Consider the following 23,273-nt stretch of genomic DNA (forward strand, 5'->3'; position numbering starts at 1 on the left):
AGAAGCTCTATTGCCGGTTAGAACCGACATGGGAACGGAGAGGGAGAGATCGTTCGCGGCATTGGCCTCGATGAAGCTCCCTCTCTCGCGCGCACTCTCCCCCTTTTTTCTTGTAAATTTCTCTAACAATGAGACAAAGGGGAAGGGAGAGACCAACGGAGAGGGAGAGACTGCTTATTTACACATTAAAGATAACGGTTCAAAGGGAACAAGAGTAAAATGTAGAAAACGGTTGGGTAGCAGCACGACTAAACCGGACGATGCATCGAAATGAATAAGTTGGAAGGAGATTTTCAGGTAAAATATGATCGTCAGTGGACTCATACACTTTTTTTCTGGTTGAGTGAAAAATCGAAATAAGAAACCAGTAGTAGTAAAACATGAAACATGATTTCGGTATTGTGACTAGTCGAACGATGCGTGAGCTTGGTAGATTTTGCGATTAGATTCGATAAGACTATACACTGAGAAAAAGATACGTGAAAATTTATTTGTGATATATAAAAGTTTATTTTAGATCCTGTATCCTACAAATAAATTTTCAAATAATTTTCTTTCAGTGTTAGGAAAATAAAAAAAAATGTATATGAAAATAAAAATTACAATATAAATTTAATATAAAATTACAAATTAAATAGAATTTTGCAACCAAAAAATAGATCGACATTTTGCAATAGTTGACTATCTTTTCATTTTATTTGTGTTATTTATATTTTATATACTATTAAAAACTTGTCACGTTTTTAAAAAAATTTATTGTGCAACATAAACCTTGCTAGTAATTCATTTTTGTACTAATAAAAGCAGAAAAACTGAAAAAAAATTTATGTGAAAATGAAACTAAAATATTCTTTGCGCGTAATAATAACATAACTGAAGTCTCTTTTAATCGTATGCAAATTTTGCAAAAACAAATAATTTCAACTGCGCAAAGCTTCAACAATTCAAAAACATTTGTAATCAACAGAATAACATAGTTTTTTCAAGTCACATTGATACATTGAGTATATTAAGCTGATACTTAGCCATTTCGTAGAGCGAATCGTATATTGTTGAACATTGCGGAAGAAGTATGTTCGATTCAGAGGTCAACGTTACTTACCTGTAGGTTCCCTTGCTTTGTGGACTCTCGTAATCAATACGTCTGCGTTTATGCTCGTACGGCGATTCCATAGAACAATGTGAGCGTGTTCTCGAGTGGCTGCGAGAGCGGTGACGCCTCCTGCTTCGTGGCATCTGCAAGAAATAAAAGACATTATTATCTTCGCATTCTCCCATGAGTCTCTGTTCACGTTGCAGCGCGCAGTTTCATAAAATATACATATTTTCACATGTAGCTTTGCGATATCGATGAAATCACATTTCCACCACAGCTTCTCATCGAAATTTCTCGAAAAAGAAAGACAGACCGACAGAAGGACGAAGGAAAAAGGAAGCACGATAGAGTATAGTAGAAGCGGGTATAATAGAAACTTGAAGAACAACCTAGAATCGTACAAGCAAGACGCATACAAATTATCAATTTCACACGACAAAATTTGACAACTCGCTAGCCGTCGCTGGTAATGGATGGTTCCGAAATACCCAGAGTTGGGTCGAGTTGAGTTAGTTCCACTATAGTATATGTAACGGATACTATAGTGGAACTAACTCAACTTGACCCAAACCTGGACATTTCGGAAGCACCCATTAGGTTTGTTCGTGTCGTTCGCACTTTCTATACTTTCCTGGCGTGCTGTTTATTTTTTGTCTTTTCTTTCTTTCCGCTATCTCTCTTTCTCGTTCGGGAACCGCGCTTGTCTCGTTCTAGAGCGACAGGAAAATTGCCTCTACCTGCCGTGTAGAAAGTGTATACGTCTGCGAACGAACCCGTACAAGCGAAAGGATTCGACATTCCCTCCTCCTATTGTCCGGAGGAACGTTTGCCGTGCGTCGACCGAGTCACTCTGCTCGACTTCCATTTTCCGTCCGTATAATGGGCAAGATAGGAACAGGGACAGGAGATGGTAATTTGGAAAGAGAGAGCGAATCGTTAAGAGCAAGACTCGTCGCCCCGGACAAGTTTCAGCTCACGGAGATAACATCGACGACGATTAGCGTCAATCCTGATTAATTTAATTTTCTTGCGCCGTCGATTTCACTATTGCTATTACACGATTCGAGCGGTGTGTCGGCTTTATAAGCGTTAACGTGCGATTATTTCCTTAACTGACTGAACATAATGATTCGGACAAAAGTTACTACTTCCTTCAGAAGAAAATCGTATGCAATTTTCTCGTTCCATATTTTAGTGCGTTCTATAAGGCTATCTGAAAATCTATTTAAGCCTTTTTGAGTCAATCGACATCTCTATCTTTCTCTTAATATTATAAGACTTTACAGCGAATTATTGAATTTTAGGTTGTAAATATTAGTGATTTTGACCTATATTTCAATACAAATAAAAAAATGTTTATAAAATAAAAATATCAATGCTCGGACATGTAACTGATTCTGGACATTTTCTTATTAGTTTTTAAATAGAAATATTTAAATTTATATTTTGTATTTAAAGACCAAAAATGCAAATTTAAAGACCTAAAATTACAAATTTAAATACAAATATTTAAATTTTCAATATAAAATGTGTATATTTTGTTTTTTTATTTTGAGCATAAAATATATGTATATACTTTACGCTAGAAATTTAAATATTTGTATTTAAATTTCTAATTTTTGGTGTTTAAATTTTAAAAAGTTTAGATCAAGAAGGTTTCAATATACATATATTGTGTTAAAAATTAAAATATTTGTATTTAAGGGCCAAAACAACTAGAATGCCCAGAATAAAGATTAAGTTTGAGAATTGGTACTTTTATTTTAATTACTATTGCTTCATTTTCTCCTATAAAAAGAAGATTAAAAACGTTAAAGTCGGCTACAAATGAAAAAAAATAATTAACTGACCTCAGATTGGCAATAACAGACTGCCCAATACTACTAGTAGTAGTACTATTAGTATTGGCAATCTAAAGAACAAAATTTGATGATGTTAAGTAGTTTGCTATATCAAATCTGCATACATTGCGTTGATTTTCTTATATTTCTCACGTTTAAGGGTCCTATATCTCGTTGCAGCCATGTTGGATTTGTGACGTAAGAAGCGAAGGAAAGGGATAATTTTCGAAAAATTTTACAAGTGTGCTCGAGCAATATCAAGTGCTCTTTCGTCTATATTTATCTTTATTTAGAAATGGCACGCAACTGTTGTCAGCGTATCATTTCTCGCCTTTTACATCACAAATCCGACATGGCAGCGAGAAGGAGCCTTAGGATGAAAGAAAATACACTCAGACATTTTAAATAAAAGAAGGGAAGAAAAGCAAGAAGCACACTGAGCGCAGTAAGAATAAATGAATTAGAGAAGCATGCGATCATTGCGTAAGACTCCAGTGAAGAGCCTTTTTAAAGCATTTTCAACAGCTCAAAGACAGAATTGTGCGCACGTGTTAGAAACGAGGAGGTACACGTCGCACATGACGCAACGGCACAGATCTAGAGGACGAATCGGTTTCGAGCCACTATGTGCGGTTCGAGTGTACATGCGATTGAAGTTCATGAAGACGAGGTGAGACAAGATGGAGGGTACACACGAAGACCGACAAGCGCGAACCGAAACGTACGCAAACTTCGCTGAGGAGTCGCGGACAGTTCGAGCCAGTGTCTCGCGGAGTCTAGAAAAACAGGGACAGTACGACCAGACAGACAGAGATGCGCGATAATAGCGTAGTTGAAAAAAAAAAACAGATAATATTGTGTAGGAACCGTTTTCTCTCTCTCTCTCTTGTGTCATACTGCGTGGGAAGACGGGCACATACTTACGTTGGGAAGACGAAACAGGCTCACTTGGTTCCAAATGAAATCGAAGACCGACGATATCCAGGAGCGTGAGGATGATGCTTGCGGTATGACACTGTTTTTCGACAACGACGTGGACATCGGCTCAAAAAATTCTGCAAAACGTGGGCAGAAGACGCATTCGTCAAGGCGTTACTAGAGGCACGACACCACACCGAAGATTAGATCCGCACCGTGGCGAGACGACGGCGGCGGCGGGGAGGAGGGGAGGAGAGGAGAGGAGAGGAGAGGAGAGGAGAGGAGGGGAAGAGGGCAAGGGCGGGGCGGGACGGAAGAGATAGAGAAGAGAAATAATTTCGGAAAAAACCGGACGAAACACGCAACGACGAGAACCGATAAACCGATGCCAAAACGAGAGAGAGGTCTCACGACGCGACACGGTGCAAGCTGAGACGCGAACGCGACGATATGCATTGCGAATACTTCCAGAAGAACGATCCCGCCAAAACACGCGTCGGAAATAAATGTGCGCGAGCGGAAGTCGAGCGCGGAGGATAACGCGGCGACAGAGCGGGATTGAGACGACGTGCGAGACGACTGGGTATGATCGATGAAGCGTACGAGAAACGAAAAGTTAGGTTAGTATTTCGGTACGAATATAGGTGCGCGTGGCTGACTTCGTGGCCGGGATCAATGACGGCACGGCTGGCCGCCATCGTCGTCATCGTCGTCGTCGTCGTTGTGCCTCGAAGACGACGCAGCCGAGCCAGCGGAGACAGCTCCAGGCTTTGGTCGCAGTCAGACCCGCGAGAAAGACGTCGAGCGGGTCGCGCGCGTGACAACACGCGTCCCCGCCGACAATTTGAAGCGAGGAGGAGAGAAGCGTAGAGGAAATTGCGCGAGAACGCAACGGGCACGCCATAAGGATACTCTGTGTGAGCTACCTCGGCGGCCATCTTGAAGTAACAGACAGTGCATTAAGTAGGAGGCGAATGCAGCACACACGCACAGATATCCCATTCGGGATCCCGACAGGTTTGATCTCGTTATCGTGATGCGATAGATTGATGCGATTGCGTGATAGTGACTTACGTCGGGAGATGCGGAACAGGCTCGGTTGGTCCCAAAAACGAACTCGCTATACACAAAATGCCCAACAGCACGACCGTGTGCGACGTACAATACTGTTGTGTGACAACGACGTGGACGGCCGATCGATGCGATTGGCGAGCCCTCTTCGGCTAGCCTCGGCAACTGTCGGCGAGCCAGGGACGGCCCTACGAGCTTCACTCAGGGGCGCCGTGCACTCGGTTGCTAAACGGTTTTTACACGTTTTTCAATATTATCGAATGAAGTTGCAAGCTATACAATTGAAAGCTGTACTGCTGATATGCGCGCGTAGTAATCGGTCTGACAGGTGTCGAAGTGATAGCACGATCCACTGATTAAGTGCAGCAGCACTTGTTCTCGATCGAGTGTCGCAAAGTATACCGTATCCAATAGGAAAGCGTATCTCTTAAGAAGTATTAAGAAGCGAGTTCTCCTATTGGACACGAGATGCGTTACAAAACTCATCGAGAGAAAGTATTACAAGCTTTCAAAATCAGCTGACTGTACAATGTGGAATCTGGGAGACAATTTATTTGAAATTAAGGGAACACACATCATCTCGGAAAATAATTTTTACACATTTATAACCAATCGTTGCGCATACGTTAGCAATTGCTTTCAATTTTAATTGCTTGAATTGTTGCAATTTTATTCGACAAAAGTGTGGAAACTGTTTAACAACTGAGTGTACAAAAAACCATTTAACGACTCTTATCAATAATTTCGCATAATGACGTAAATGATATTCAACGTGCTTGCGTTATCGATGTTCTCATTTTACGTCTGTTTTATCTCGAAGAATTTCCTGAGCCGGTATACACAGGTGTAATAAAGTCCACTTTTATCAAATTACGGTTAAACTAACCGTTTCAGTAATCTTGCAGGATCCAAATTGAAGATATTGTAGGAGGAAACATTTTTAACTCCTTATCTTTCATTTTCTTCTCCAATAGCAGCTTTAGTTGGAATCTTGCAAGATTACTGAAACGACTAATTTAACCAAAACTCCGTAAAAGTAGCCCCAATAGTGAATTCGATCACTAGTGCGCACTGAACTAGTGCCTACTAATCCCTTGCCCACAACCTTGCTTTAATCTTTAAGCCGTAATAAAAACGTATTATTTTAAAAGTAATCAACTGTGGTTAGTAAATTTCTTAAAAATTAAAGCAAGGTTGTGGACAAGAGGTAAGGCTTGTTCACAATCCGCTCTTTTATTTAAGATCGTTTTAAATATTTCAAATACTTCTTATTTAGTAAAATTATCTGTACAGCATCTGTACGGGTTATTTTGTTGGTTAAAAAATTTTTTGAAGATGTATTTACGACGACCTTCAATATAAGAACGAACTATGGACAACCCTTAATGCATTACTGCAAACAGCCGAATTCGCTACAAAGACTATCCTTATCTCACTCTAACTTACTGTACCAGTGCACACCGGTCCAGGAAGTTCTTCAAAAAAAAAACCCGTTGTTACACACTCGGTACTTGAGATAGAGACAAACACGAGATCCAACGAGATCTGGTGGGAAAAAGAGGGAAAATGAAGGAAAATACAGAAAGTGCAGCTGAATCGAGCGAAAGCAAGTTACTGGACGCAACAATTCAAGTGCTGCCAATTCATAGAGCCGGCCTTGAGCACAGCGCGAAACGAGACGAATGCGCACGAAGTCAACCGGATTTCGACCGTAACTTTCGACCAATGGAAATCTCTCGACTGACGCGGAAAGATTCGTTGGAGCACGATACGAATAACAGTACGATAATGATCAGGGCCGCGATACAAGAAGAACACAAACAATGGATGAATCGATCAATAATAATCGAGCAATATTTGCAATTCTAAAGTAGCTTTATATTTTCGGGGATTTCACACGAATTCGAAATATGGTGTAATGTTGAAGTCATAATCCCGAAATTCGAATCGACTGAGTTAATTTCCCAAAAAACAATTTTCCTGAAATATTAAAAGTTGTTTTTTGAAAAATCTGGGTATTTGAACTTCGAGTTTATAGTTTTTTTTAAGGACATTGCTTAGTTCCAATATTTGAAGAAATTTCTTCGGTATTCTAATTTCACTTTTATCATTTTTCATGACATTCATTTTTCTCTGTGTTTCAGATTTCTATGATAGATTTTGGGAGACAATGTGTATGTCCAACATCTGTCTGAGTTAATCCAAGTTTCTCTGTAAAGCACTAAAAGATCGCAGAAAAAAAAGAATTCGAATATTCACTAAAGCACGTGTTGAAGGCGTGTTTTTACTCACACTCTTATATAATGCTTTTTCTCGACTGCAGATAACGTTAACCGCAGTGATAAAACGATACGCGTGACGATTAGGTGAGAATTTCGACGACCATTCGATAGCACTAAAGTAAAAAAGGAGAGGATATCCCACTCGGAATCGTCCGATTCGAATTAAATCGGAAATCTAAGAGCTAATTAATACATGTTAACACGAAATCATTCTTACTGTGAGACATCTCATTCAACTACTCAGCCAGAAATAATTTGTCGAAACAAACTAATGTCGAGAGTCGCGATTCCCAACAAACATAACCAACATAACATTACATCAACGTTATAGTTTCCCACTCAACAATGTAACTTTTACATAACACTTGCATTATAATGCATTTACATTATCGAATAGGAAATTATAAATTGATATTATACGTTATTGATAATTGGTGTTTATTGGGTTCAAAGTTGCGTTGATATTTCAGTATCTTTTAGCAACAAAATGTCGCGTATATAGAGAGTTTAATTGGCTTGACTTATTTTCTTATATTTTATGGGTATATATTTTGATGCGATTTTATATTCTTAAAGTTTTTCATTTAAAAGCCGTATTATTATTTTGGTATTGTCTCGATGCTTGATCTTAGTAGTAGATACACAACAGATCTATGAGGCCCTATCATCTGATTCTTTATGTAGCAACTTCTTGTTTTGAAAATTACCAAAATATTAACACAAATTAGCAACTGAATTAGCAACTGTCGACATTAATCACGTCGAAGTGACGTTTCGACGAATTGTTTCTGATTAACTCATTTATATCTTACGTTCCATTGGCGTGTATTACACCAGCGTATCGTTCTGATTGTAAGAGCCTCGCATACCTGTCTCCAAGTCCACTTCGTGAGCAACCATTCAATGCCGTTCCACACAAGATTCTCTATCATGTGCCAAAACATAATTAGTTTTGCGAAGGATTACAGTCGATGGCACGAGTTTGACACGCAATCGGCATATATAAGTACACATTTGCTGTTTAACGAGGCACACATGGATGCAAACGTGTGACACAGTTGCGAACTGATGAATCGAAGAGGCACTCTCGTAGATGGCACCACACCGTCACACGAGAGCTCGACGGGAGCTGCAGCTTTATCAATTTTCGGCCTAACAGTAGCTAAACGGATGCAATCTCACGTAAACCAACAATGTAGTATAAACTTTGCAAAGTCTAACGTGATACCGTTTAACCGGAGAATAATTCAAGCGACGTTTCTTTTGTGTGCCGTAACAAATAAATATTTATAACATGATAGAGAGAGAGAGAGAAACAAAAAGTTATACCCAGGTAGCAGATTCACGTCAAAATGACGTCCAAATCTGGTCAGTTTATGACCAAAAATGACCAAGGAATAACCAAAAATGTTGTGAAAATGTTTTAATGACGTCTCTAAACGTCAATAATATGTCATTAAGACGTTATACAGAAACGTCATTAAGACATCACAAAAAAGACGTCTTAAAGATGTCATTATTTAGTCACTTGACGTCAATCGATCAGTTATGACCAGTTTTTGACGTGAGTCTACCACTTGGGTAAGGTGTAACACACAATAGTGTTTTACGAAACGAGACAGGGAATAAACATTTTTGTCAAAAGAACTTCAAAGAATAATTTACGAGTCTCGAGAATGCGAAGTTAAGTTTGAATTACAAAACAAACGTACGCGCTCTTCAACGCGCGCGAACGTCTGTTTCATAATTCGACTCAAATATTTTCCAGAGTCGGGGGAAGTGAGGAGGATTCACTGGAGGTCGCAAAACGACATTCTGTATAACGGCTATGCGAGAAATTTATTTTTTTTTGCCGAATACGAAGCTCATGGTGCATTTCACGGTTTGAGAACCAGTTATAGCGTAACATAACGTCGCGTGTTGCGCTGCGCTTACCTGGGTTATTACACCGAACGAAATGTACTTTGACCGATCACGGGAGAAGAAATTCGCCGCTGTCGTCGTGATCGCAACCTCCGGAATCATCCATAATTCCCTGCAGGTCCGCTGCAACAAACAATTCCCGTTAAACTACATTCTTCACATTGCTACTCCCGACAGTAATAGAAAATCATATTGTGTAGCTAATAGAAATATCAGTCAAATTGACACCTTTTTTGATATTCTATTGCATTCTTATGGCGAAACACATCCGTGAGATATACTGAAAATATAAAACACTTAAAAATTTATATTTTTGGAATATAAAGTTTATTGACAAAAATAAACTTTATTTCACAGAAGTAAACCTTAAATCCGATAAATAAATGTCTAATTATTTTTTCTCACTATACTTATTCCACTAATAATATTCGAGCGAAATTTAAAAGAAGAAAAGAATATAATTGTCTCTTTAACACTCCAGACTTTCAAACAGACTAATGCTCGTTACTGTGAAGCTATACCAACTGATAGTAAGCATCGCGGTGAAACATTTTGTCGGGATGAAACATTTCGATATATTTGACGCAGACAGAGATACGCTTTTTACCACTGTCATCTCTTGGCAATGGAAGAAGTTTCGCGTGACTGCGAAAGAATAAATCTTCGTTCATAGTCGACAGAACGTCGATAATTCGAATGCAAGCTCGATCGTCGTGCACGCAGACGCCATGTCTAGCCCGGGTGACCTGAATGGACTTGCGTCAATGGGTCATAGCACAGCCGCAGAAACAGGATCACAGCTGAGTCGCATTGAGTCAGCCCGAGTTACACCGAATTGATTCTGAATTAATCTCGCGGAGTTAATGAGTCTTTGGCGTTGTACCTCTTTGAGTTACGATGACACGTACACAGTACAAGCGAGGTAGGACAGTCAGATTAGTCGGAGCAAGAGTAAACGGAAAAGACCTTTCGATGGGACATCGTGACCTGGCAGAGAAGAGCCAAAATTGTTTGGCGAAACGCAGACGTGAGCGCGCAAGAATGCACGTTGACGACTATCTAATGAAAAATGTCAAACATGCCGATCCTCCTCGGATCTTTCCCAGCGGCGCAACTGAACAGGGGTTGAAGTTGTTGTTGAGATCAACTCAGGAGGATAATTGGACGTGCACGGGCTACCTGCATAGCGAGACACTGCGGTCGGTCACGACTACCCGGAGCTGCTGAATAGCGTGGCACGCCGCGGACGCCCCTCGGGGAGGACAGCCGAGAGAGGAGGAAACGCAGCGCGGAACTTGCACACATTTTAGTCCCGCGCCCGCGTGACACTTACCAGGAGTAGTCGCTGTAGGTGGTGCGCCTCGTCTCCAACTGGCGCTTGCGCGGTGACGTCGACGCGGTTCAACCCTGCGACTGCGACATGCGGATGTTTCGACGACGTCGGGTGAAGGTCGTCGGCGATGGCTGTTTCGGGAATTCCGATATCCGTGATATACCCTTGCACTTGTCTTGAGAAATCTAATTTAAACGGTCTTGCAAGATACCAGGTCAATAAGAGCCCGAGACGCGGGTATACGTGTGTAAATACGTAGAGAAAAATCAAATAAACCACATATTTGGATCCTCTGGATCTTCTTCGGTGAACTGGACAAAAGAAACGGAAAATGATTACAGAAATGTAAAAAAGAAAAAATAAATGAATAAAAGAGACCTGGTTTGCAAGTTTCAATATTTGAAAGTCTTTATTGCTTTAAACAGTCTACAAAGCATGCTGAAGAACTCGCAAGCTTAATGATGAATCTTTGACTAATTTGCTTTTTGCATCTGATCTTTTCTTCGCGGAGAGAATGCAGAGAGAGAGAAAGAGAGAGAGAGAAAGATTATCGATTTTATAATTTCACAGTTGCCGTTGCCTCAACATTTTCGCTAAGGAAACATCAATTATAAATAGTACGTGATATATCATGACGTATCAAATCATATATAGAGTTTTGACACGAATTTTAGATCGAATTACAGTTATTCGTGCACGTCAGCGAGTTATAGATCGCCTGAAATGGGTTCCCTCAGGGAGGGAAAAGGCGAAATTCACCGCATGTACGTTTCGCCGTTGTAATTTCGCTGATCCCGAGATTGAATAAAGCAAACTTACAAGCCGGAAGGCATCTGCGGATCAGAAAACGTGTCTTTGACGTCCGTGTCTTTGACGACGACGGCCGCGTAGGATGCGGGGAGTCGTCGACGAAGGTCTAGGTCGTGTGTTCCTACCGTTTCTTGGGATTTTGAGTGACTGACGTTCGCCGATACGACGCGCTCGAACTGAAAACAAATTACAGTGAAACGACTGTCTTGGCTGTCACATAGTCACTTGAACGTGACTGAGTTCAATAGTCTGCATAGCGGATTCGATTGGTCGCAGCAGTGCGCATTGATGCACCACCCTAGAGACCATCTTAAATACGTATGAGTATATATTCGGCTTCACAAAACGGGTGGAACATCACCTTTCGACGCGGTTTGGACCACCTTTCGACGCAGCCGATGGTCCAATGAAAGGACTTCTAGAATGGAGTTAATAAGTTCTTAAAAATAAGATTTGTAAAAATATCATTTGTAAATATGAAGTTTTCACAATTTAATAAAGAATTTTATTTGAAAATGGCACGCAAAAATTTTTGGTATGAATTTTCTCGTTTCTGACGTTATCAATCCACGGTTGCGTAACAATGGGACCAGAAGCCTTAATCGTCAATTAAACATGATAGTTAATTAATTAATTACTCGCAAATCTGGTTTTCTTATTGGATCATCGGCTGCGTTTCAAACTACATCAAAAACAAAATGCTCCAATCGTGTTGAAACCAAGCGTACACCTAAACGCAAAATCGCTACAAAATCAAATAATTACGACAATCACATTGCACAATCGGACCTAGATGACGCTCGCGCTACAGAGAAAATTGGCCGTGAATCAGCTGTGAATGCGATACCGCACGCTCGATTCGCCGCTTAAGCTCGAAATAGTTTGTATACCGTGTATAATGCATAACGCAAGCCGCGCGGTGGGGACAGCATCCGGCATCGCGTGCCACCTCGAAAACACCCCCCAAGTCCCCGAAATTGTGTCAATAGGTCACGCGTGGATGATTTATGATATCTTCCGCATTTGGAACACAGCTGGACCCGCAGTTAGAATTACAGTTACGTACCAGACGCAATATGTCTTTTGCATATTTAATCCCGATGAAGATAATACTTTAATTTACGTAGAAAATTTCTCTATCGCATGCTTCCCAGTATTGTCACGACATTCAGATGTTCATCAAAACGATCGGAAAGCTTGCAACAAAGTGCAAGCGAATGATCGATTCGTATCGACGATTACGAAGAATACGAGAGTGCTCACGCTATAATTTGGAGAGAAACGTTACTATTCATGCCGTCGCGCGGCGGCGATGAAGCGGTGCCAGGAAAGACCTTTGCGGTTAGACAGATACGATATCTCTGTCAGAAACATGACAGTCGGAAGCTCCTGTTTTCCACCGGAATTATGAGCAGTTAACGCATTAATTATTAAGCACTCTAAGCGCGAACCTCTGTGACGCGCTGCGAGATCGCGTGATGGGGTGCCTCCTACCGTTCGAGCGCAGTGTGATGGGGATCGATGCGGTTGCCGTGGCGACGGGGCCATCAGAGAGGCCGAATCGTGCGCGGATGACGGCTGCTGCCGGCGGCGAGGAGGCGACGGGGTGACGGCGGCGATGGCGGTAACGGTAGCGGTGTTTGGGGGTGAACTCCGCGCGACGCGACGACGATGCAGTGACGACGTCGCCGCCGTTGAGAGCTCGTTCGCTCGGCTCTCGGAGGGCGACCTCGTACCTCGTTCGCCGCCTCTCGGCGAACTCTCTTCTTCTGAGGCGGCTGGTTCCCCGCGTTCGCCGTTGCACGACGCCGTTCCGATCCGACGAGCGGCCGCGCCATGCGGAGGCGGTGCCGGGTCCGCCGACGTGCCAGGACACCGACACCAGGACGACGACGACGACGACGACGACGGACAGATCGCGGCAGCGTCAGGACAACGGCGACGACGACAAAGGGAGGATGCATCACAGTGGGTCCGAAGAGACGTCGCGCCAGGACGCAGCAGCCGCTAAGGTCTTGCTGCTGCGACGATGGAGCGACATGCCGCAACATCTTCAATTTAATCCGCATATCCTTACCGGCTACAGGCCGCTCATGACCATTCGCCAGTGCCTCGGCAGCCTCTTCTATATCCACAATGAGACCGTCAACATCCTGACGCACGGTGAGTCTGCAGCTGATACATCATGCTTGTTGCGGGTTTCTTCCCGTGTCGTCTTCTCGGAAAACTTAATTCCAGTGGTCGATTGATAAATCACTAGCAGCACGAATTCCTGAAAAGAACGAATACTCGTTAATTGAAGGCTATAATCTATTAATTGTTGTTTCCAAAGAGATAATTTATTACTAAAATTATTACGTTCGCTATACACGACTTTTATCTGAAACAGAGAAGTTAAATCGTTTAATTTCTGCGAGAACGGACAGTTATTTAATCTTCCGCGAGTACGATGTTGCGATTAACTTTGTGTGAATTTGTCTCATAACGTGCTTAGGAAAGAGTTATAAAAGAGTTATTACGCACGAGTTTATGTGGATCCTCGATTTGGATTTGGATCAAGCGAGACGACTTTGTGCCAACTACCTTGTTTGTATTTCGCGCAATAAATCGAGTATAATCCTTGTTAAACGAAGTTAATTATATGACGATGTCCTATTATCCTTCATTCGATCAGCTGTATGTTCCCTGAAAAATAATAAGGTAACGTAGTTATGTAATGCACAAGAGATTTACCATCTCCGTAATTGAATTAGCCAGAAAAGAGGATTAAATCCTGCAAAGGCTTAAAGTCAAGGTGCACACTATCAAGGCCAACTTCCGTGAAAACATTGCGCTCATCGAGGACGCATTGCAGAGTAACGGACGATCGATGAGAAAGGAACTCGTACGATATCCCTGCTGAGGCTAATTCATTGATGAATTTCTGATAATACCAACGTCAATCAGATGCTTCCTGACGCTTGTTAAACGATTTATCAGTCCTCACACACGCGTGCCTTAAAGTTACACAAGAAAGCTTTCGATCGCGGATTCGATCTAACGATCTGACGTCAGAATAAAAAGAAGAGAAAATGGTATTCGCGTGAGTTTCGTGTTTTGCTTTTCGATTCGGAATTTAACAGCGCGCTGTAAATTTCTCTATCGCTTTATTTTCTAGGATATTAAGAATATACTTGTCGCGTAACCGGCAATTGTAATGTCTGTTACTGTTCAATTGAGGAAACTGCTCGCGCTCTTACGTCGACTACATTAAAAATTAACAGCGCAGATGAATAACGCGATAATGACATCGCGCGGAGATATGAGAGAAAGATTGAGAAGCAGTAGCATGTTGGTCGCTCATTTTCGCGCGATATTGTACGTTCGCATGCATTAGATAAACCGCAATAGCGCGGACGTGACAGCGCAACCAAAACTGTGGCAGTTTCGCTAGAGAGAGAGAGAGAGAGAGAGAGAGAGAGAGAGAGAGAGAGAGAGGGCATATATATAAATCTCGCGTATCGACCGGCGCATATGTGCGTGAAATAAAATCTTAGTAGGTCAGAGCTTCCCACGTACGCGAAGAGGCTCGTTAATATAGACTTAATTACCCTCCCGGGAAAATCGGGAGACTTTGCGCGTCCTTAACTTCGACCGTTCTTCTCGGTTACCACCGCGTCCGATGTCACGGCGCTACCTCACCATGGAATGTATGTCCCCAGGATTCGCTATTCTATACATGCTGGTGACTGTACCGTATCTACTTCCGTGGAACACGAAAGGAACGCTCGTGGGAATACTGTCTTGGTGCCATTTGATCGGCGCTGTCAGTCCGTGGGTCGGGTCCTTCCTATATCACCTCTTCATGAACGTAAACTATGACGAGGTCTTGTACAGGACGCTGCTGAAAGTCGACATGATCGGCATATGGCTGTGCCAGAGTTTCGGTGATTAATTTGTAGATGAAAGACCTGAAAAAAAAAAAAGAAAGACAAATACGTAATTCTGAATAATGATTTTTGAAGAAGACCATTTTTCCGATTAATTGACTTTCGAATGGGTGAGAGCCGGTCATGCCGCTTTTAAGAGTGATCTATAAAAACCGGCCGGTTTCCGTGGCTTTCGAAAATCGATTAATGCCGATCCCAATGGCGGATCTATTTTCTCGATTTGACGCACGATTTCTTTCAGGAGCGATACCGATGATGGCCGCGGCAGTCCATTGTCTCGCCGATAACGTCTGGTACTGCTGCATTTTTATTTATTGCTCCCTCAGTATGTGGGGACTTTTAAAGGTGATAGACTGTTCTCTGTACTCACGTCTAATCTGTCGGCGCTCCGTCGCGCAACGTGTCTATTAAACCTTTACATAATTCACAGGCGATGACTGCGAGATCACCATGGGAAAGACGTTTATGTTTTGCCCCGCTTTTCCTGATGAGGATGCTGGTTATGACGTTGAGATGTTTCGGTATCGGAGGTGGATCACCCGAGGCTCTCATCCATATAATATTGCAGGTATGACTCGAACTAATGCCTTGCAGCAGAAGATCCCACGAGATGCTCTTCTCGTAAATCCGTTGGTCCAGAAATCTGAAAAAAAAATCAGAAAATGTCAGAAAAATTAATCCATGCATATTAATTTGAATACATTAACACAACGCGCGCAAAATGTGCGATATTTTGCTGGGAGTCTCAGAAGGATAACGATTAAAGAAGCGCGGAATACATTTTCAGGATCTCATAGCTGTGATAGGTGCAACCATTGGCGCTCTCCGCATTCCAGAGAAGTGGATTCCCGGCAGATTGGATCTAGTGCTGAATTCCCATAACGTAATGCATGTGATGGTCGTACTGGCGGTATGCTCCATGCATACCGCAACCTTGAACGATCTCGCCTGGATGTCCGATCCGTCTACGTGCAACGGAACAAGCTCTCTTCTTCTTTCTCCGGGTCGTAACGAACTGTGATCGATCGAACGATGTGAAGAACATGCTTCTGCTGCAGTCTGTGATAAACCGAGCCTATAACAACCGGCGATTAGTCGAGCGCTTCGACATTTGGAGACCAGAAAGTGCTGAATTCTATAATAGATTTAGGAGTACAGATAATAAAAAAAAGGAATATATATATATATATATATCTATATATATATACAGATATATACATATTATACATATAACAGAGTTTAATACAGAGTTATCTGATTTATGCGATCATCTCGCGGGACAGTTTAAGTACAATCACGAGTACAAAGTACATACGGTTACTTATCATATCGAACGTCTAATGATAATTCCAGATCTATCCGAGATTGAAGTTGACGAGAATTGACGAATCTGGTGCAAGAAAGAAAAGATGAAATTTATTTGTGATTTTTGGCAGAAGATAATCAATACTTTAAGACAAGAACATTATTTATTAATTTCAATAGAATGAGAACTGATCAATCAGTGGAATTGTGCCTCACTTGTGTGTACACGATAATGCTCTTCTGGAAACAAAGAGGATTCCCCGAATATTTTGCACCAGACTCTTCAATTTATTCTGCGAAATTGAATTTGACGTTTCAAAATCAGTCGCATACACTTTACATTTTTTCAAAGTTTCTTTCTATATCCAATATTTCAACGCCACACTTTGTGTTATTCATAATTGAACTTCGCAAGGGACACTATATAATCCTAATAATAGAACAAATTCTTTCCATAGATAGAAACAAATGCATGAAGTTAAAGAATCTACGTCCAATTGCGAGCATTAGTTTTACGTAGAATGAATTTCTCTATTCGCTTTCTTTTATGGTTTTCTCTTTCTCTTACAGCTCATTCTTTACATGTGTGGTCGATCACCGGGAAAAATACAATGTTATCGAAAGAAAGTTGGGGAGAGTTCAATACGCAATTAAATGTGCTTCATCGACACCTAGTGAGAGAAACCTACGCATTAGGAGTGAGCTGGAAGGCGATATAAGCACATCAAAAATATGTTTATTGTTGTGGTACAATGATCCAGGATCTCCTAATAGTACGCAACACACACACACACACACACACACATACATTCAGGTGTCCATCTCTTCGAGTCGATACGCTTTATAATGCATCCATAAATCCTTTATAATGCAGCTGATAAAACTGTCTCGAAACGTCGACGAGAGTTTGTCCAATTATCCGTATTGAACTCGTAACAAAATTATTCTAAACCCGACTCTCTATTGCAACTCAGAGTTAAGCAAACCAGAGATGTAGACCTCGATTTACGGATAAATCGTTCGTATCATAAGGTAGTTAATATTGACACACGTTAATAAAGATCGACGAGTTCTTAGATATACGATTCCGTACGAGAAGTTACAATAATAGTGAGAGCAGTAATAGTATCGCAGAATACACTTCGCGTCTTTCTCCGACGAAGGTTAATGTACCTCTTGCATCTTGCACCAGACACCGTACATCCTTATATTCCCGTCGCGTAGATGAAATTGCGAACGTTTTAGCAACTCGCAACGTCCGAAAGATTTATTATACATAATTTTACTATGTACAATTAAACACACTTTTCGAACTTAACTGTGCTAAGGATAAGCAATAATTAATGAGCTATTAAAAGCAGAGACCGTTAAATTACATTCTTGAATATAGACACTTTGTTAGAACCTTAAGCGTACAACTTATTGTGAAAAAAAATAATATAAGGCACTGTGTTCGAGTGTGCTTAAATAATTTACATATATTAGACCTACAAAATAATTTATTTACGCCGCGATGTGATTGAATGCGTTGCCGTATTCAACGCAATTAACACACTTCGAAGGATAGTTGTGATTTACAGGTTGTATAGCGTACTAATAGAGACCGTTATAGAATGCAACGTGAGAGATATATGCCAGAGAAATAAAACATCTTTAAAAATATACTTTTTTTTAATTAATGATCCAAAGCGCCGTGTGCGTGCTAGCACACACACATATATAATCGAAATTAAATACCCGCATGCTTCACACTTTTACATTAATAGTTAACGTACTTCGACAATATATCCGCTCCATCCACGATTTTCGTCCGCAAGAATAAGAATAATGTTGTACTCTCGTCATTCGCGTATATTTTCATCACGATGCTTATTACTGCAACGGGGCTTCGCTCTCCTGAGTGTAACTCTTTACCCTGCTAAATTTAAGGGGCGGATACCTGCCGCCAATCGGTGACACCCTGAATTCCCTCACAGATGGTTCTTTCAAGCAAAGTTTCGCCTCATGCCCGTTTCTGTATTTCGTGAAAATACTGTAACTGACCCACTTTAGTTGCGAATTTACTCTTCTGTGATGATTCTGTATCTCGAATTCCTAAAGCGACAGATATTATGGAAACATGTATTGACTGCTTCTTTTATATTTTCTCATAATTTCTTAGCATATCAAAGTATTTGACTTTTTTATTACTTACAATATGAAAGGTTTGCTCGCCGCTGTCGTGTACCGGCTCCCTCTTATTCCGTCTGTATGTGAAATTGACTCCTTTAATTTCTTGCTTCTTCAGCATAAGTGTAACAAAATTGTCATGTAGTCGATAGTGCCCAATAAGAACTGATGAGTTGCGCGGCACGCGACTTCGTAAAGAATTCACGCAGCTTTGGGCCTCGTCAGTGGAGGTCAACATTAAAACTCTTCCCTCGGGAAAAAACCTAAATACAAGAAACAAAATAAGAGTAGGGAAGAAAATGGCGTGGATTCTAATAACAGTATCTAATAACATTTATGTACCTCAGGTACCTGAAGTACTCGACAAGATGCCATGGCCGGTAAAAACGATCCTGGAAACTGTTCTCCCCATCGCGAATGTAACTAGTTTTGCTGATGTAACATCCGTTGTATCTTAATCTAGGCCGTTGCAAGTACATATCCCTCCATGATTGGTACTTTGGCTCGCAGGTACCGCAGTTCACACCCCATACCCTGTCATAAATCATGTCGAAAATCGTGTCAGACGCTATAACGAGGGAAATTAACATACGCTGATGTATTAAGTCTATGCATAAGTTCTGGGGATTTTCTAGGCAACTTTGTCGAGCGTATCCGACAATAAAGTGTCGGATATGCATCTCTTTTTTCAATCAAATTAAAAATGTGTTTAAGTAAATAGTTATATGTAAGCTCGAATGCAGGTTAACTAACAGTATTAACGTGAGACATAAATTAGTTGAAAAAATTATGCATCTAGAATTTTATTGCCATCTAAATATGGCCTCAGAAATTTACACATAGATCTAATATTATAGGTGTTTACCTGACACAAGCCAATCGCCAGATTTCCTTGTCTCGCGCGGATATGTAAAACCCGCGGCATACCCTCGAAAACATCTCCAGCGATCGGAAATCTAGGTCGGAAGAAACAACCCATCGTAGAATGTAGAGCACTATTTCTGTTGGCAACGCAGATATATGTGTTGTCTGAAATTTACGTGTAGAAAATGAGGTTAAATTCCACAAAAAATATAAAAAAAAATACTTAAAAATCAAATAATAAGACAAATATACAAAAATGCAAATATTAAAAGGAATCATGTATGGACTGGTACTCATAGTTGAGTCTTATATTTAAATTGTTTTAAGTTTCCCTTCAGATACTCCATAGCCAATGAAATAATTTATAAATCATCTGAAGATGAAGACAGTCTTAAATATAAGATTTGACTATGAATATCAGTCTTAGTAATAATATTAAGGTTATGCACTTAAAAATATCTTTGAATTAGTCATGTACCTTTTCAATATTAGTCATAGATAAAACATAGATAAAATACTCACATTTTGCTCAAATTTCGGGAAACATACGCACTGATTGCGATTTACGATTCTAGACAATTTATTAAACAAGTCAGTTTCTTCTTCATCAGCCTCAAAGTAGGTGCCACTATCATTTGTTGAGAGATCATTGTTTAATGTGTCCAGGTTATCATCAGCATCAAATTTATCCCTTACTTTTGTTTTTGTTGATTCATACAAGCGAACTTCAATGTCAGGAACCAGTTGCACTGCACGCTTATAAAACTGGATGGCCTCATAAAACTTTCTGCTCTGCTCATGCTCAATGCCTTTGAGAAATAAATTCTTTGCCTAAAATATAGATAATTTTATAGACAAGATACTAAATATGGATAGATATTAGATTAGATAGATATTAGAAGAATAGACATTAAGTAAACAAAATGTGTTTTCTATTGTTGAACTGGCTGGATTAACTAGTTCTCTTCTCCTCTTTTTTCTACCAAGTCTCAATTATGCACTTGTTTCTTTTTAAATTCCATAAGCTATATACTAGTTCAGCAATAAAAAAACAGATATTTTGGAAGGTAGACAATATAACTTTGTTTACTAAATATCATTACCCTGCTCTCAACTGAGGCCTCATCACTGGTGACCTCAATATTAGGCTCTTTTGGTGAATATGACCTCGGTGTGTCACGCTTGGGTGATATTGTCAACTCTCGCTGCCACTGTTCCCTGAAAGATGTTAAGGCATCTTCAATGTTCGTTTCCTCTTGCAAGGAAGACGCCTCCTGATCGTCGCCTTCATCGGTGTCATCACTAGATCCACTGCAGTGGTTCTGCCAATGTATGAAGCAACAAATATTTTAATTTGCTAGAATCCGAAATGGGACAATGTTACAGGCTTCGACGAGCGAAAATGGACGAAACGCACGATGGGGATGATAATAATCCGCATGTGTTCATGAATGACGCAGCTCAGGACGAATGACGCAACATATTGTTGCCGACAATACATCGATATCGGCTCGCGACAAGGTTAGGGTTGCCGTCCGACATTCCGGCGCACGATTACGCGCTTATTTCGCGACGACAGTCGCTGCCGCTTGTGTTCTCACGTACCATTTTCACGTCCTAATCGGCCACGTCGGTCGTTTTCCCTCAGCGCATGTACTCTCGGTCGGAAAAGCGTACGACACAGCGAAAGCACAATTTCGCCAATAGTACCGCCGCCATGGTTCTCGCCTCTCTGCTTCGCGTTTTTTCGCTTCGCCTTTCCTCGGCGCGCCGACGAAGGTCGTTGCGCGAGCTATGTACGCTGCTCGACTCCGCTGACGCAACAGACATATCGCTCCCTTTACAATGTCGCAGTCATTATCGTAATTAATTATCGGGAGAATTATCGGCTCGCGTTTGTCGCACGACCCTTTGTTTATTCTCTCTTTGTGTGCTTCTTCGAGGAGACCTTTTAATTGTTAATTACGAAAGCAGTCAGCTTGATATATAAAGAAGGTGCTTTGAATAAATACGTGCCTGATGAATAAATATAAATAATGTAAGTGCAGGTATAGATGACATTGCATTAGAAAATATTTTTATAAGATCGGTTCATACCGATAAAGTAAAAGTAACATTGCTAATAGCGAAAAATTAATGACAAGAATGTTTTCAGCAAAACTGTGTTCTCCAGAAGATAACTTACTGAATGTTTTTAATAAAAATATGCTTTCAACGAGGTGGAAGACGTAAACGGCAAAGTTGGAAAAATTATTTGCCATGATTATTAGCTTTAAAAAGCATCACAAGATATGTTCAATTGACTGAAATATTATAAAACAAACAGAGTTACCCTTATTTTACCGATCACCTGGAAAACTTTTGTTTCAGTCATAACTTTTGTGCAGTTATAATAAACAGGCATTTTGTTGACACATGGCGCCATCAACTGAAGTTAGAATCACTTCGAGATCGTTACGAAATTAATAAAAGTAATCGTACTATATAAAGTAACAAAATCAACGTTATCTAACTTAGAGACTAATCTAGTGCAATCTAATTTAAACGATCTAATCTCTCTCTCAATATATGACTTCAGATAAGACGTCTTCCCCAACGCCAATATTCGTTAATAGGTGAGAATGTAGATTATACAGGTAATTACTATTCAAACGAAAATTTATAGGTTAAGTTTCAATCACTCAATACAGCAGCCTTTGGCGAACTTTTCTCTCTGTCTCTCTCTCTCTCTTTCTCTCTCTCTCTCTTTGTTTCAATATCTAGATCTTTTCAATCTAACTCTGATAAAATGTAATCGATGATAAAATGAACGAAATCGATCATATCGATTGTCGAAATCGTGAGTTCATCGAGAATCGAGTTTAATTGATTCGAGAGCGACCCAAATCAAACTTCAGTTGCTTCAAAATATGCGAGAACTACTTCAGTACGTTAAGTGCATCGCTCGTTTGTTCTAGGTTGATGAGATGCGAAACTTTTCACAATTTATCTTGATTCCTGCACTTTCCTTCTGGGAATATCGGAAGATGCCGAGGAATACTGGAGAACGCGAAGAAAATGGGTCACACGAACGCGGTGACGCGTACTCAAATAAACAGTCGAAAGTCGCGAGATACTGGACGGCGAAACCGCTAACCTAAGGTAACTGTTACAGTAATTGAACCTCGCCCCGATAATATTGATTTAATATTTCTAAAAAGGAGCCTTTGAAATCTTATTAAAAGATTTTTGGTAAATATGCAGTATAATGTCCCTATCATGAATTTTTTTTAATTTTGCAAATTTGTATATTTTTATGCGTAGAATTGATTTCTGAAAACGAAAATTGTCGCTCACTTTTCGTTTTCTTGTTTTTTTAATTTTATGTTCATACATACTTTTCTTTTATGCTTTAATCAAAGCATAAACTCTGTTATAAAGCAGAGAATAGTTCATGTATGCTTTTCTCTGCTTTAATCATATACACTATCTTATAAAACTTAATAATTACCTTTTTATGCGGATTAAAATTTAGATCTAACTGTACACACGATTACAACGTTCTCGTTATACATGAACTATTCTCTGTTTTATAACAGAGCTTATGCTTTTTATTAAAGCAGAGAAAAGCATGTATGAACAATTTTCTGCTTTATAACAGTTTATGTTTTTGATTAAAGCAGAGAAAAGTATGAACTATTCTTTGCCTTTATTTTTTGCTTACTGACATCATAAAACATAAAATTAAAAAAA

At 40.3% G+C, this 23,273-nt stretch overlaps 4 protein-coding genes across 4 annotated transcripts; 1 reads left to right on the forward strand and 3 right to left on the reverse strand.

Moving 5' to 3' along the window:
• Positions 1 to 1,098: 1,098 nt before the first annotated feature.
• LOC116852019 lies at positions 1,099 to 10,448 on the reverse strand. Its single transcript, XM_032831978.1, has 3 exons — positions 10,311 to 10,448; positions 9,144 to 9,254; positions 1,099 to 1,236 (listed from the first exon to the last, which is right to left on the reverse strand). Exons 1-3 carry the CDS (start codon positions 10,434 to 10,436, stop codon positions 1,099 to 1,101), a joined length of 375 nt encoding a protein of 124 aa, XP_032687869.1. The 5' UTR covers positions 10,437 to 10,448.
• Positions 10,449 to 10,654: 206 nt separating this feature from the next.
• LOC116851999 lies at positions 10,655 to 13,245 on the reverse strand. Its single transcript, XM_032831947.1, has 3 exons — positions 12,769 to 13,245; positions 11,284 to 11,450; positions 10,655 to 10,775 (listed from the first exon to the last, which is right to left on the reverse strand). The coding sequence occupies exons 1-3, from the start codon at positions 12,820 to 12,822 to the stop codon at positions 10,655 to 10,657; spliced, it is 342 nt and encodes a 113-aa protein (XP_032687838.1). The 5' UTR covers positions 12,823 to 13,245.
• On the forward strand, positions 13,233 to 18,170 carry LOC116852016 (progestin and adipoQ receptor family member 4). Its single transcript, XM_032831976.1, has 5 exons — positions 13,233 to 13,437; positions 14,976 to 15,200; positions 15,445 to 15,548; positions 15,634 to 15,771; positions 15,991 to 18,170. The coding sequence occupies exons 1-5, from the start codon at positions 13,233 to 13,235 to the stop codon at positions 16,222 to 16,224; spliced, it is 906 nt and encodes a 301-aa protein (XP_032687867.1). The 3' UTR covers positions 16,225 to 18,170.
• On the reverse strand, positions 17,225 to 21,520 carry LOC116852015 (F-box only protein 9). Its single transcript, XM_032831975.1, has 7 exons — positions 21,147 to 21,520; positions 20,645 to 20,863; positions 20,064 to 20,372; positions 19,543 to 19,706; positions 19,020 to 19,211; positions 18,703 to 18,940; positions 17,225 to 18,602 (listed from the first exon to the last, which is right to left on the reverse strand). Exons 1-7 carry the CDS (start codon positions 21,147 to 21,149, stop codon positions 18,381 to 18,383), a joined length of 1,347 nt encoding a protein of 448 aa, XP_032687866.1. The 5' UTR covers positions 21,150 to 21,520; the 3' UTR covers positions 17,225 to 18,380.
• Positions 21,521 to 23,273: the final 1,753 nt, after the last annotated feature.

The sequence above is a fragment of the Odontomachus brunneus genome, unplaced genomic scaffold (genome assembly GCF_010583005.1).
Source record: "Odontomachus brunneus isolate Ranch 3 - 2012 unplaced genomic scaffold, Obru_v1 Obru_scaffold_199, whole genome shotgun sequence".
In the NCBI taxonomy this organism is placed as follows: Eukaryota; Metazoa; Arthropoda; class Insecta; order Hymenoptera; family Formicidae; genus Odontomachus; species Odontomachus brunneus.